The 11,830-nt window shown below is 34.9% G+C and overlaps 3 protein-coding genes across 7 annotated transcripts; 2 read left to right on the top strand and 1 right to left on the bottom strand.

The window, feature by feature from the left end:
- Positions 1–2,255: 2,255 nt before the first annotated feature.
- LOC131617916 (uncharacterized) lies at positions 2,256–6,078 on the top strand. 5 transcript variants are annotated; one of them, XR_009288705.1, is made up of 11 exons: positions 2,256–2,689; positions 3,483–3,750; positions 3,863–3,953; positions 4,029–4,156; positions 4,269–4,359; positions 4,455–4,611; positions 4,765–4,879; positions 4,958–5,078; positions 5,276–5,323; positions 5,439–5,477; positions 5,571–5,621. XR_009288705.1 is itself a non-coding variant. In XM_058889182.1 (9 exons), exons 1-8 carry the CDS (start codon positions 2,399–2,401, stop codon positions 5,059–5,061), a joined length of 1,245 nt encoding a protein of 414 aa, XP_058745165.1. In that variant the 5' UTR covers positions 2,256–2,398; the 3' UTR covers positions 5,062–5,078; positions 5,153–5,290. The 5 variants fall into 5 exon arrangements, 4 of the variants coding, with proteins under 4 accessions (XP_058745165.1, XP_058745166.1, XP_058745167.1 ...); XM_058889182.1 differs by lacking the exons at positions 5,439–5,477; positions 5,571–5,621 and having other exon boundaries at positions 5,153–5,290; XM_058889183.1 differs by lacking the exons at positions 5,439–5,477; positions 5,571–5,621 and having other exon boundaries at positions 4,958–5,061; positions 5,153–5,285.
- Positions 6,079–7,324: 1,246 nt separating this feature from the next.
- Positions 7,325–10,296, top strand: LOC131616034 (protein-tyrosine-phosphatase IBR5-like). The gene is made up of 5 exons (XM_058887258.1): positions 7,325–7,812; positions 9,079–9,178; positions 9,349–9,406; positions 9,538–9,644; positions 9,731–10,296. The coding sequence occupies exons 1-5, from the start codon at positions 7,576–7,578 to the stop codon at positions 10,051–10,053; spliced, it is 825 nt and encodes a 274-aa protein (XP_058743241.1). The 5' UTR covers positions 7,325–7,575; the 3' UTR covers positions 10,054–10,296.
- Positions 10,297–10,774: 478 nt separating this feature from the next.
- On the bottom strand, positions 10,775–11,392 carry LOC131619781 (uncharacterized). The gene has a single exon (XM_058890843.1). It carries the CDS (start codon positions 11,390–11,392, stop codon positions 10,775–10,777), a length of 618 nt encoding a protein of 205 aa, XP_058746826.1.
- Positions 11,393–11,830: the final 438 nt, after the last annotated feature.

Raw genomic sequence — 11,830 nt, 5'->3', positions numbered from 1 at the left:
CTGGCAACCGACCTAAGCCCTCGAGGAGCCCATGATTTGGAACCGTTGCCCGTGCTCGGCTAAACCTCCTCGTTAAAGTCATCACCCTTATAAGGCTAATGACTTGGGGGGCTCCTGTTCTGGTCTGGGCCGAGCAGGCCCAACCCTTGTTGCCAGCCGAGCAGGCCCACTTCCCTTGGGCCCAATTACTGGACAACAGATAGGGGCTGCCCGTCGCGAAGACTCTGGCCGAGCAGGCCCAAACCTTTGGGCCCACTTACTGGATAACCGTCAAGGAGTTATCCACGCATGAAGACCACGCGTCACGCAGCGGGGGATTCGGTCAACCACCTCCGAACCCTACGCTATGATCATCCGGAACGTGAGTCTCCTGCTGACTCAGCCCTAGCATGGGACGTTCTGGAAGTTCCCTAGCACGTGTGCCTCCAGTTGGATTTGGCCCAATTAGGGAACCTTGGCCCAGCGCTGAGGGCTATAAATACCCTCTTTCACTAGAGGGTCAGGTATTCTATTCTTAACTCTAAACCTCATTCTCTGATAGCTACTGACTTAAGCATCGGAGAACCTTGCAGGTACCCCCCCCATCTTGCTCTTCAAGCCAGATATTGCGCCTTGACGATTCTCCTGATCAGGTACGATCAGCTACCTATAAGAAAGAGGCTTTTAAATAGGCTTTCAGGTCAGGCCAGACTTTTAAAAAGGGCAGACCAGACTAAAAAAACGAGCCTATAATAGGCCATAGGCCAGACTCAAGCCTTATAAGTTTATCGTAGGTCAAGCTCAAGCCTTATAAAGCCTAACCTAGTCTAGCCTATTCCCACCCCTAGGGACGAGTCAAATTGACATCTCTGTCTTAAAGATTGATATTTTATTATATCTTTTTCAAATATATATTTTTATTAATACATCAAATTTATTTAGAAAATAAAATATTGAGTTAAATAAATCTTAAAATCAAAAGCAATATAGTAATAATTACACAAGATATACAAATTGATTATATCATTATTTTTTAATTGATAGACAATATGTACACAATAACTATGAAGATCTAAATTCAAACAATTGGGAGATTTTAAAATAAAATTTAATAATATTGACATTTATTAAATAAATCAAAATTTACAGATTACTATCAATATTTTTACAATTATTACCAACTATTTTAATATATTTAAAGGTGAATTCTTATCTACCCAACACAAAAAGTTGGGTAGAGTTACCTTTAGTGTAAAATGCATTAAAAACAACCAAAAAGTGTATCATTTAATAAATAATTAAAGATAATAAAATTAAATGGTGTCATGTGATTGGTTGAATGTACACTACCCAATTTTTTTAGATAGGTAGGGAAGTTGTCCCCATATTTAAATTAAGTAATATATATTTATATAAATAAATAAAGATAAAAAAGGCAAGAGAATACTATTAAATATTAATATAGTGATATTCTTTTTAAAAGACTACCCAATCAATTTGTTAATTCAAATCTTATTTTTCCAATTATAAAATTCTACTATAGTAAATATCTAGAAAGCAAAGTTAAAAAGTAAAGAAAAGAAAAAAAGGATTGAGTGTTAGTCTAGTTTTCAAATTCAAACCACCACAAGATCTATCTTAGAGAATAAGAAAACCTATATAAATTATTCACTCATTCACCCTATCACGTGCCAAAACCTAAGATTCTCGAATCCCCCAAATATCCAAATCTTAACTCAACCCAAAAACTAGGTTTCACCGTTCTGTTTTTCCTTTCATATTCATACAATTCATCTCTATAAATTATAATAATTACCTTCATTCACTCATTCCCAATTTCAAATCCATTGAATCATATCTTGATTGATGACATCTATAATATAAGAAAATAAATGGCTCTGGAAAACTCAAATTTAACCTCTCTTCTTTACCCTCCACCTCACTTAATTGGGGGCAAAATGTGTCTAAAATTTACTTTTTGGAACCAAATTGTACAATTGGTTACATGTCAAATATCTTTACACACGGGCTGTTACATTTGGCTAGGAAATCTGAATTTAATTGTTAGAATGAGACAAAATGTTAGAAGTGATAGTATAAAATGGTTTACCCAATTACAATTGTTGTATTCAAAGTACTGTAAAAAAGCATAAAAGTCAAAATTAAAAGAAAGTAACCGATGGATATTTGAAAAATCAATAAAGGTGCATAAAGTTTCTTTCCAAAGTACATTAAAAAATAATTAAAAAATAATTAAAGGTACACCACTCTGCAAAACACGTACATTGAAAAAGTCTTGAAGCATTCAAAAAATTGCTTTTCTGAAAACAGTACACCGCTCTGCAATTTGTCCAGCGGGTTCTCACGGTGGAACCCTTTTGCCCACGGGATAGTTGTTAGCCTCCCAAGAATAACCTAAATGGTTGTGTCCCTTCTGATTCTATCATTTCCGACTTGCTCTTGCTCTTCCTTTTCCCTTTCTTCCCGTTTATACTCTCTCCAAAAATCACCACTTTCTCTACAACAGTTCTTCCTCAACAACTTTGTTCTTCTGCTGCTGCGAACTTCTAAAATGGCAAGACCATTTGAGCTGGTGAAAGACATTAATGACACAAAGGAGCTATGGAAAATAGCTGTGAGAGTCCATCACAAATGGACTGTTGTGAACAAGAATAAGGAACATTTTGAAATGCTTTTGTGTGATAAAGAAGTGAGACATTTTTCTTGCTCTGCTTTTTTTTCCTGCTATTTGTTCATTTTGATTTGCTTTTAGTTCTGTTTCTGAGTTTATGTGTTATGCTTTCTCAGTTTTGATTTCTATGTTTTATAATTGTGAAATATTTTCGGTTTATACGTTATATTTATTTTGTGTTTTATTTATTTTCCTTTCTGAGTTTTTCTATCAATGAGTTTTATTGTGAACAAATATAAATGCTTTTTATTTCTTTTCCTTTATGAGTTTTAAAGTTTATGACTTTATGACTTTTATTGTAAAAGAATTTCCCTTTATGATTTATATTGTGAAATATATTTCCTTTCCTATGATTATTTAGTTATATAAGTTTTGTTTCTGTATTAGCCTATGCCGACACATATAATTGCATTCACTCACTATCAGTAACATAAAGTGCAGAAAAAACTTTAGGTTAATTAATTTAGAGGTATCCCATCAAATGTGATAGCTATCCATGCAATGAACCGTGTGGGTTCGTAGAATAGAGGTAATAATAAATCAATATTGGTCCACGAAGTGCATCACTTTGATTGGCATCTGCAATATTCAGCCAATGCAGCTTTCAACTCTCTGAATCACAAATTTAAAACGCAAACGTATCTGCAATACAACTGGCTGTGATAATTTTCTCATAACACATTTCTTATGCTTTTGTTTCACTGACCTATTAAATTCCACATTTGCAGCCAAATATTAGATTCTTATTTCCAAACGGATTGTTATGTTAATTTAACATGATAGGTTTTAATTCAAGTTTTTTGCATTTCAGGGATCTGATATACATTGTAGAGTTCCTACAATGTATAAACAAGCTTTCGATTCATTGTTGACGGTCAATGGCACGGTTACAGTATCAAACTTCCAAGTATCCTTGAATGATCTGTTGTTCAAGCCTTCTGATCACAAATTTGTGTTGACTTTTAGTGGCGGCACATCTGTGACTGACATAAACAAGCATGAGATTCCTCCTAGGCCCCTTAAGTTCACACCTTTTGCTGATATTCTTACTGGAAAATGGAAAAGGGATGTTTTAATAGGTTTGCAGTATTTTACTATTTTTATACTTTTATTATTCTACTTGTGTGCTATCCTGTACTTAGACCAATGTTGATATATCTTATATTTAACTCTCTTTCTTTATATCCTTAGATGTAATAGGAATGGTTTCAGATATTGGTTACACCCAAATTCAAGATGGAAACAAGAAACAACAGATTAATTTAGTCTTGAAAGACTTATGGTATGTCAACAAATTTAAGATTCAATTGCCATTGTTCAAATCCCTTTATCTGATATTGTGTTCTTATGTATGAAGTAATAACATTCTCAATTGTACTTTGTGGGAGGGATACGCAATGCAATTCCATGATTTCAATAAACAAAGGAAAGATTTATCTTCACCAATTGTTATTGTTTTGCAATTCGCAAAGGTCAAAGAGGAAGGTATATATCCTTCTCATTTTCTTGCATTCTCCATTTTATCTTCCTTTCTCCATTTACAATTTTAGAGGTACTAACCATTGTTTTTAAATGTTATACTTTTCATTCTTCGTAGGAAAATATCCTGTATGTGTTTCAAACACATTTAATGTAACAATGTTGCACATCAATGATGACCTCGCTGAAATTAAGGAGTTCTTAAATAGGTTTGCGACTATACCAATGTCTCACTTTTAAGTTTTCCATTCAATCCCACTGTTTTCCATTTCCTTACTACTGTGTTTTATGTTTTGGTTGGTAGTATCCCAAAGCAATGTTTAGCCGATACTTCCGGTCAGAGTATGACATCGATGTCCCAACTGTCTCAGACATCTGGTAGCTCCCAACTAAGCCCGTACGATAAATTTATGTATAAGGCTTTGGTTCTCCCACTAAGTGTTGTTAAAAAGCTTACCGCTGTGAGTACTTTTTTAACTTATCATATTTCCCTCTTAATTTGAACTTTGAAAGCTTAACACTGTCGCAAAGCATTCCCACTAATACGTTGTCATTCGGGCTCCCCTTTTAAACCAATTAATGTGTCACCGTTGCTAAAATCCTTCAAGTAAAAGCTTCTCAAGGAGGTTGGTATTACCAAGCATGCCATGCTTGTCCAAGTAAAGCTAAAGGAAATCAACCACCCTACGTTTGTAGTAACAAACACAATACTGAAACTGAAATTTACAGGTTTAAATTTTGACTTCATCTGTAAATATATTTGGTTCCTAAAGCTTTATGATTAAAAATCTTATTTGTTATTCATAGGTATAAAGTTCTCATTGAAGTTTTCAACGAAGCCTGCAAAGCTATTTTTGTTCTGTGGGACCGCGAGTGTTCACAACTACTGGACATTACTGCTGCTCAGTTAGGTAACACAATGCTTGAGGTCGGTTTTCCTTTTTTATGGCCTAATTATTATTTTGTATCTTTTATACTTGCTAATATTTTTTACTTATCTAGGCTGGTATAACAGACCCATTGGATTACCCTTTAGCATTAGATGGTTTGGTTGGATTGACAATGGCATTTAAGGTCAAATGGCAACCAAGTTTGAATAATGCTACTGTTGTTTCTATTTATCAGGATAGAAGTGTCATCAACCAGCTTTTGCATTCATGGGGACAAGAATCTGTACGTGCATAGAACAATATATCATTTCTCATGCTTTCCCTTTATACTTTTTTTTTTGAAAGAAGCTTTCCCTTTATACTTTAATCCTAACTTATGTTGTTTTCTTCTTTATAAGATACCGTCACCATCACGTGAAGCCGATATCATCAAGCAGGTTTGTCTTATCGTTTCATAAAAACTATACTTGCATACAAATTTGGGACAACATCACATTATTCACATTTGCATTCATTGTCTTCTTATGTAGCTGACAGAAAGTGTCGATGAAGCTGTAACAAATGAGGATTGTACTGTCGTTACGGTAACTAATTGTTCCTCATTTCTGATTCTTCTTTTTTATTATAGCTTCGTAACTAATATCGTATCAATCTCTTAATTTTTCAAAATTTTTTTTCAGGATGTTGATATTACATCAGAACATATCCCTCTCCCTGTTACGCCGACTTCAGCCAACAAAAGAATTGCTCCTCCTATTTCTAATGATAATGTGGCAAGTTCTGAAATCCCTGCAGGAGAGCAATCCTCCACCAAAATGAAGAAGATTATCAAGGTGGAGAAACTAGCTCCATGATATGTTATGGTTTTAACTTTCGCCATCGCGCCGTTTTTTATGTTTTGAATGATGTCGCCTAATGAACTATTTCCTTCTGTTTACAAGTAACTATTAATTTAGTTGTGACCCATCTAATTTTGTAATGTAACAGTGTCACATTAGTTATGTTGAACACCTTCTATGACAGATATTTATTAAACAATCTACTATTATTTGTGCCAAATATTTAACACTAAGGCACGAGAAATTTCAATGCTACTGTGGCCAAAATTTAACACCCTTAAGGATGAATCTCTTTGCTCACCAACATTATCTGGATTGTATCAGCATGCTGTCTACCACAATTAAACCATAATCAATTCCCTTTTGGCGGGTATGTTCCAATTAAACCACAATTAATAAGAAAACCAATTTTCAATGGAGGAATGACATCATTTGCCCCTATATTAACAAGTTTAATTCTTTCTAGATTAGTCATGCATAAATTTATACATTGAACTGAGCTGTCAAATGTTGAAGAGGAATGTAATAAACAGAATATTGTCTCAAGCTACAACGGTGCTAAGTTCCTATAAGTTGTTTGTGAATATAGATGTGTGCCTAAGTATTATAATACTCAGCCAACATATACAATAGCGGTGTTAAGCAACAAAAAGTGGTCTTATCAATAATGATGGTAAACTATTATCCTTTTTCAAAGTCAGCAGCCACAAACAACATACACATTCATTCTGCAAGCATTTTTTTAAAACAATTTTATCCTATTAAAAAGTAACCATCCATCCATAGGCAAACTGACTCCTATCATAGTTTAAAAATATAATAAACTTCTGAACAATAGTAAAGCTTCTCTGCTACATCGTATGATTAAGCTAACAGATACACACAGGTTAAGCGTTTTGGGAGACAAAATTTGACGTTTTGCATTCTCCAAGAAACAACTCTTTATAACATTTTTATGGACACCGATTTTAACTTATATGACTTTAATGGCCCAAGATTTTAAATCACTTTTGGCCCTATTTATGTACCTAATTTATTTTACCAAAGTAGGAATGTCGTTATCATTGCCCAATTTACTTTTTCTTTATATTCTCAGCAATAACATATAACTAATTACTTTCTATTAATTCAATTTATATTAACATCAATTAATTAATAACTTTAAAATCAATTTATACCATCTATATTCAAAAAGTGTCACAAACGTCAAAAACTTTCTATACTTACCAATCCGTTTTTTTTATGTGAACAAAATACTATTTAATACTTTTTTTTAACAAACTTAATGTCAAAACTATTAAAAACTACTAAAATAACTTTTATTTTTTTCAATAATTTTCTCTTCTTATAATAAATGCTTTTTAATAGCAACCATTTATTTTTACAGCAATGCGCGTCGAAGACCTGAACCCGTGCGAATGCACGGGTTTCCCGCTAGTAAACATTATAGAAAAAAATAAAGAAACTTCCCTATAATTCACCCTTTCTTGTTTCTTTATCTTTTCCCTTTTTTTCTCTTCTTGCTGTGCTGTCACCACATAACAACAAAACCCTCTTTTTACTTTCTCTCTCTAATCGTTTTTTTTCATCTGGGTTTTTGTTAAATTGGATAAAGATCTGATTTTTAGGTTTGATTTGTGTGAAAGGCTGTGTTTTTCGATCTGGGTGTGAGTGAAATTGGTTGATTGTGTTGATAATGAGGAAGAGAGAGAGGGAAAACCCTTGTGGGGTATGTGGGCACTATCACAAATATGAAGAAGGTGAAGTGTGTTCGATTTGTGGGCATAGGGTTCCTGTTGGATCGGAGAAAAGTTCGATTCAAGTTAGTGCTTTTCCTTCTGTGATCTTGCCGGAGTTTCTTTACTTGGGCAGCTATGATAATGCTTCACGCTCTGAGCTTCTTAAAACTCAGGGGATTTCTCGGATTCTCAATGTAAGAATCAGTTTCTTTTTGGTTTGATGTTTCTTTCAATGATTGGATTGATGATTCTGATTCTGTTTATTCAATGATTGGCTTTTTCTTGATGATGATTCTTTTTGTTGGTGTTTTTGAATTGAAATCATGAGTGTGTTGATTGTGTTAATATGGTGGTGGGATTGGGTTTGTGCATTTCGATTCTTGGGTATTGTTTTAGGTTCTGTGTTGTCGATCGGATCCGGGAAAATATTGTTTTGATTAAATTTCTATGCAATATTGAGCCTATAGAAAGAAATTGTCGATTGAACATTATCGTGTAATTTGAACCATGTAGTCGATTTCACTTAGCGGAATAAGATTTGGTTGTTATTGTTGTTGTGCGTCTGAGCATGGCTGTAGCTGCTATTTGGCATTACTTTGTACTCTAGCAAACCAATAGCAATTTGTTCTAATTTCACTATGTTCTGCAACGTCACAAATGCGATAATATTGTTTATATTTGGATGGTACTCAAATTTCGCCATGTTGTATTGCAATGTCAAGCCACAAATTTTTGTTTAGGTTTGGGTGGTACCCAAATTTCGTCACATTGCATTGCAACATCTCGATAGCCACAATTTTTGTTTAGGTGTTTTCAAATTTTGCCATGATGCAGCAATGCAATGTCACGATAGCCACAATTTTTGTTTAGTTTTAGATGGTATTCAAATTTTTCCAAGTTGCAGCTTGGCAACGTCACGATAGCTGCAGCACTGTTTAGATCTGGGTTGTATTCAAATTTCACTGCGTTGCAGCATTGCAATGTCACGAAAGCCACAATTTTTGTTTAGATTTGGGTACTACAGTGTATTATCATGTAGTGGCTACGATGTTGTCAATAGCCTAGTAGTGGTAGGGTTCAGTGTTGCACTATTAGTCCGGGATTTGCTGTCAGCAATAGCTGTTGTAACGGGCGCTAATCGTGGCTCCAACTGCTATCGCATCCACTATCTGGATTATTGGGATAAATTCATCATGTTTTTTTTAACCTAACGTCTTTTTTCTAGAGTGTAAATTTCAATCTGACGACGATCCTACTTTTAGTACTATTTCTGTTTTATTTTTCTTCTCTACTCAAGCTTTATTACTCTATACTTGAGTTTCATTAATTATTAAGTATGATGATCTCTTTAATTTTTTGTATTAGTCTATTTTCGAGTATTTATGTTTATTTTTGTACACTACTTTTCAATCTGCTAATACAACTTGATTGTTTTATTATTTTCATTTCTGTTTGTGCAGACTGTCCCTTCTTGTCAAAATCTGTACAAGAACTCATTTACTTATCACTGCCTCCCGGATGACAAAAGTTTCCAATTTGATGAAGCAAATCAGTTTCTAGGTACGTTCCTTCCTGTTTACTGAAAATTTATATGTCTTGATCATTACATTTGTTAGGGTTATGGCAGAGTTTAGTCTTTCATCATGAACTATCATCCATAAGTCTCTTTTCTACGATATATTTACACATTATAATAACATTGAAATCAACATCGCATGTTTGTTTTGCAGAGCAATGTGAGAAGGATAAGGAGCGTGTTCTGGTTCATTGCATGTCAGGAAAGAGTCGGTAAGATATCGCTGCAATATGATATAGGCCAAATACCTTAGTTAAACGTTTATAACAAGTTGGTTCGTTTAGTCCGTACATCGTTATAATTTTCTCTCTGAGTTACATTACATATACATATCTTGTTGCAGGTCCCCGGCTGTTGTGATTGGCTATCTGATGAAGTCGAGAGGATGGAGACTTGCACCAAGTTATCAGTGGGTAAAGGAACGCAGACCGGCCGTTGAATTATCTGAAGGTATATTTATTTTCTTTACTGTTTTCAGTTTCGTTTCCGATCTCAACTCAATCTTTCTGACAAGCATTCATATTTTCTGAATATAGCTGCCTACCAGCATCTACAGGAATACGAGAAAACTCTCTTCGGATCAGTTGGAAACTCTTTTCTTCTGCCTTCTGCTGCTTTCTCACCTCCAGCCGGGCCATCTTCACTTAGCTTCGGCTTCCCGAAACCCAACGACGTACCTCCACTTCCCGCCTTTCCCGCCTTCAGCTGCGCTGGAACTCCTTCAATTTTCACCCGACCACCCCTTGATATAGCTCCCACCGAGTTCACATTTGGAGCCGGCCAGAATGTTACTGGAAATTCTTTTAATACAAATCCACCTAATCCGAATGTCACCGATATTCAAATGGATGGATCTTGATTCTGACCAACCAGCAGAAACATTTGGCTTTGTGGTATGGTTTATTACAGGACAACAATCATAAGTGAACTTGTCAATTCTATAGTTTTTTTTCTTCATCATTTTAAATATTTTCATAGTTATCAATCATTATGATGGTTGTAATATTGAGTTTTATCGAATTTTAGCACTTTATCAAGTTCTTTTCTTTTCCCTGTTATTACAATTGAAATTCCATCTATAGAAGTATATACAATTAGACAATGTTGGTGCGTTTTCTTTATTCTCTTTTGAAGTTTGGCTATGAACTTTCAACTTGAGCTTATGCATGATATTCAAACTAGGCTGTTCATGGTGCTAACTCAGCTGAAAAAATTGAACCAAATCGACCATAATAAAAATTCCCCAGAATCAAACAGAACTATTTAATTTGTTTGGAACCAAATTGAACTAAATTATTGGTTTGGTACAATGAATTTTAATTGTACTAAATTAAAGTAAAAGCTCTGAAGCATGGTTCTTCTAAAATTCTAAAGTACCTTTAGGTACGAACCCGTACCTGATACCATTGTGGTACTTCATTTTATTTTTTCACTATGAAATTTGTGATTTTTTTCAAATATTTTTTTTGGTAGAATATATAAACTTTATTACTGACCAAAACAGTTTAGTACAAAACCGATCCAAATCGGATCCAGGCAATCAAATCAACCACACTACCAGTCTACATCAAAACGACAAACTAACAAATGCTAGGCCCCCCAAGATTGATATGGTTGGAGAGCTTATTAAACACACTGCATCTCGTAGCTACATTAACCTTGATCTTGTGGTGTAGGTCCTCATCCATGGTTTGGTTATTGAAGATGATGTCATTTCGGAGAGTCCAAATCGCATACACCGTTTCTGCAAGGACAACCTTCAGGAGGAGTCTTCTCCAGCCTTTCCTCATTGTTTCCATGCATATCCAGGCCTTCTCATTTCTCCATCCATGCGGAATCCTGTCCATACCAATCCAGTTAAGCATTGTTTTCCATATTTTTCCAGTAATTTCACACTCAAAAAGAAGGTGCTCTTGAGTCTCCTCCTTCCCACAGAAGGCACAATTCCCATCAGTGATAATCCCAAATCGGGTCAGCCTACTCTTTGTTGGCAATCTGTCCCAAAGAGCAATCCAAAGAATAAATTTCGCACGAGGTCTTGCAGCATTCTGATAGAAAATCTTGTACCAAGGCACATTTGGTTTCTCACCTCTGAGTTCCTTGTACATGTGTTTGGTTTTGTAGCTGCCAATTTGAACAGAAGTCTGCCAGTAGTTGTTGCTCTCTAATTCCTCTCTATAGCTGAACATCTTTCTCATTATCCAGGAACAGCTGCTAGGGATGCGCCAGTTTGAGACCTCGTTCCCCTTCAAGTAGTAAGTGTGCATCCAAAGAACCCACAATTTATCTGCTTTGGCCTGGAGGTTCCAAAGGAGTTTGATTATGGTTGCTTTGTTCCAACAATGAAGTTCCACCAGGTTTAAACCCCCTGCATTTCGAGGTTCACAGATGGATTCCCAAGATATGGGGGACTTTTTACTAATGTTACTCGTGTTGCACCAGAGAAAAGTCCTGCACATAGCACCTATGTTTTTTCAAATATTAATATAATATATTTATATATTTTAATTTCTTCATTATTAGAGAAATTCTTGTATGGAAACGACGTTAAATTCATGTTTTTAAGAACCAATAAGAGAGAAATTTTTTAGTTTATCTAAATTTTAATAATTTTTAATTGAATTTATGGGGTTATG

The sequence above is a fragment of the Vicia villosa genome, linkage group LG7, assembly GCF_029867415.1.
Source record: "Vicia villosa cultivar HV-30 ecotype Madison, WI linkage group LG7, Vvil1.0, whole genome shotgun sequence".
NCBI classification, from domain to species: Eukaryota; Viridiplantae; Streptophyta; class Magnoliopsida; order Fabales; family Fabaceae; genus Vicia; species Vicia villosa.
The sequence above is the reverse complement of the archived record's forward strand: the minus strand, read 5'-3'. Positions and strand labels throughout refer to the sequence as shown.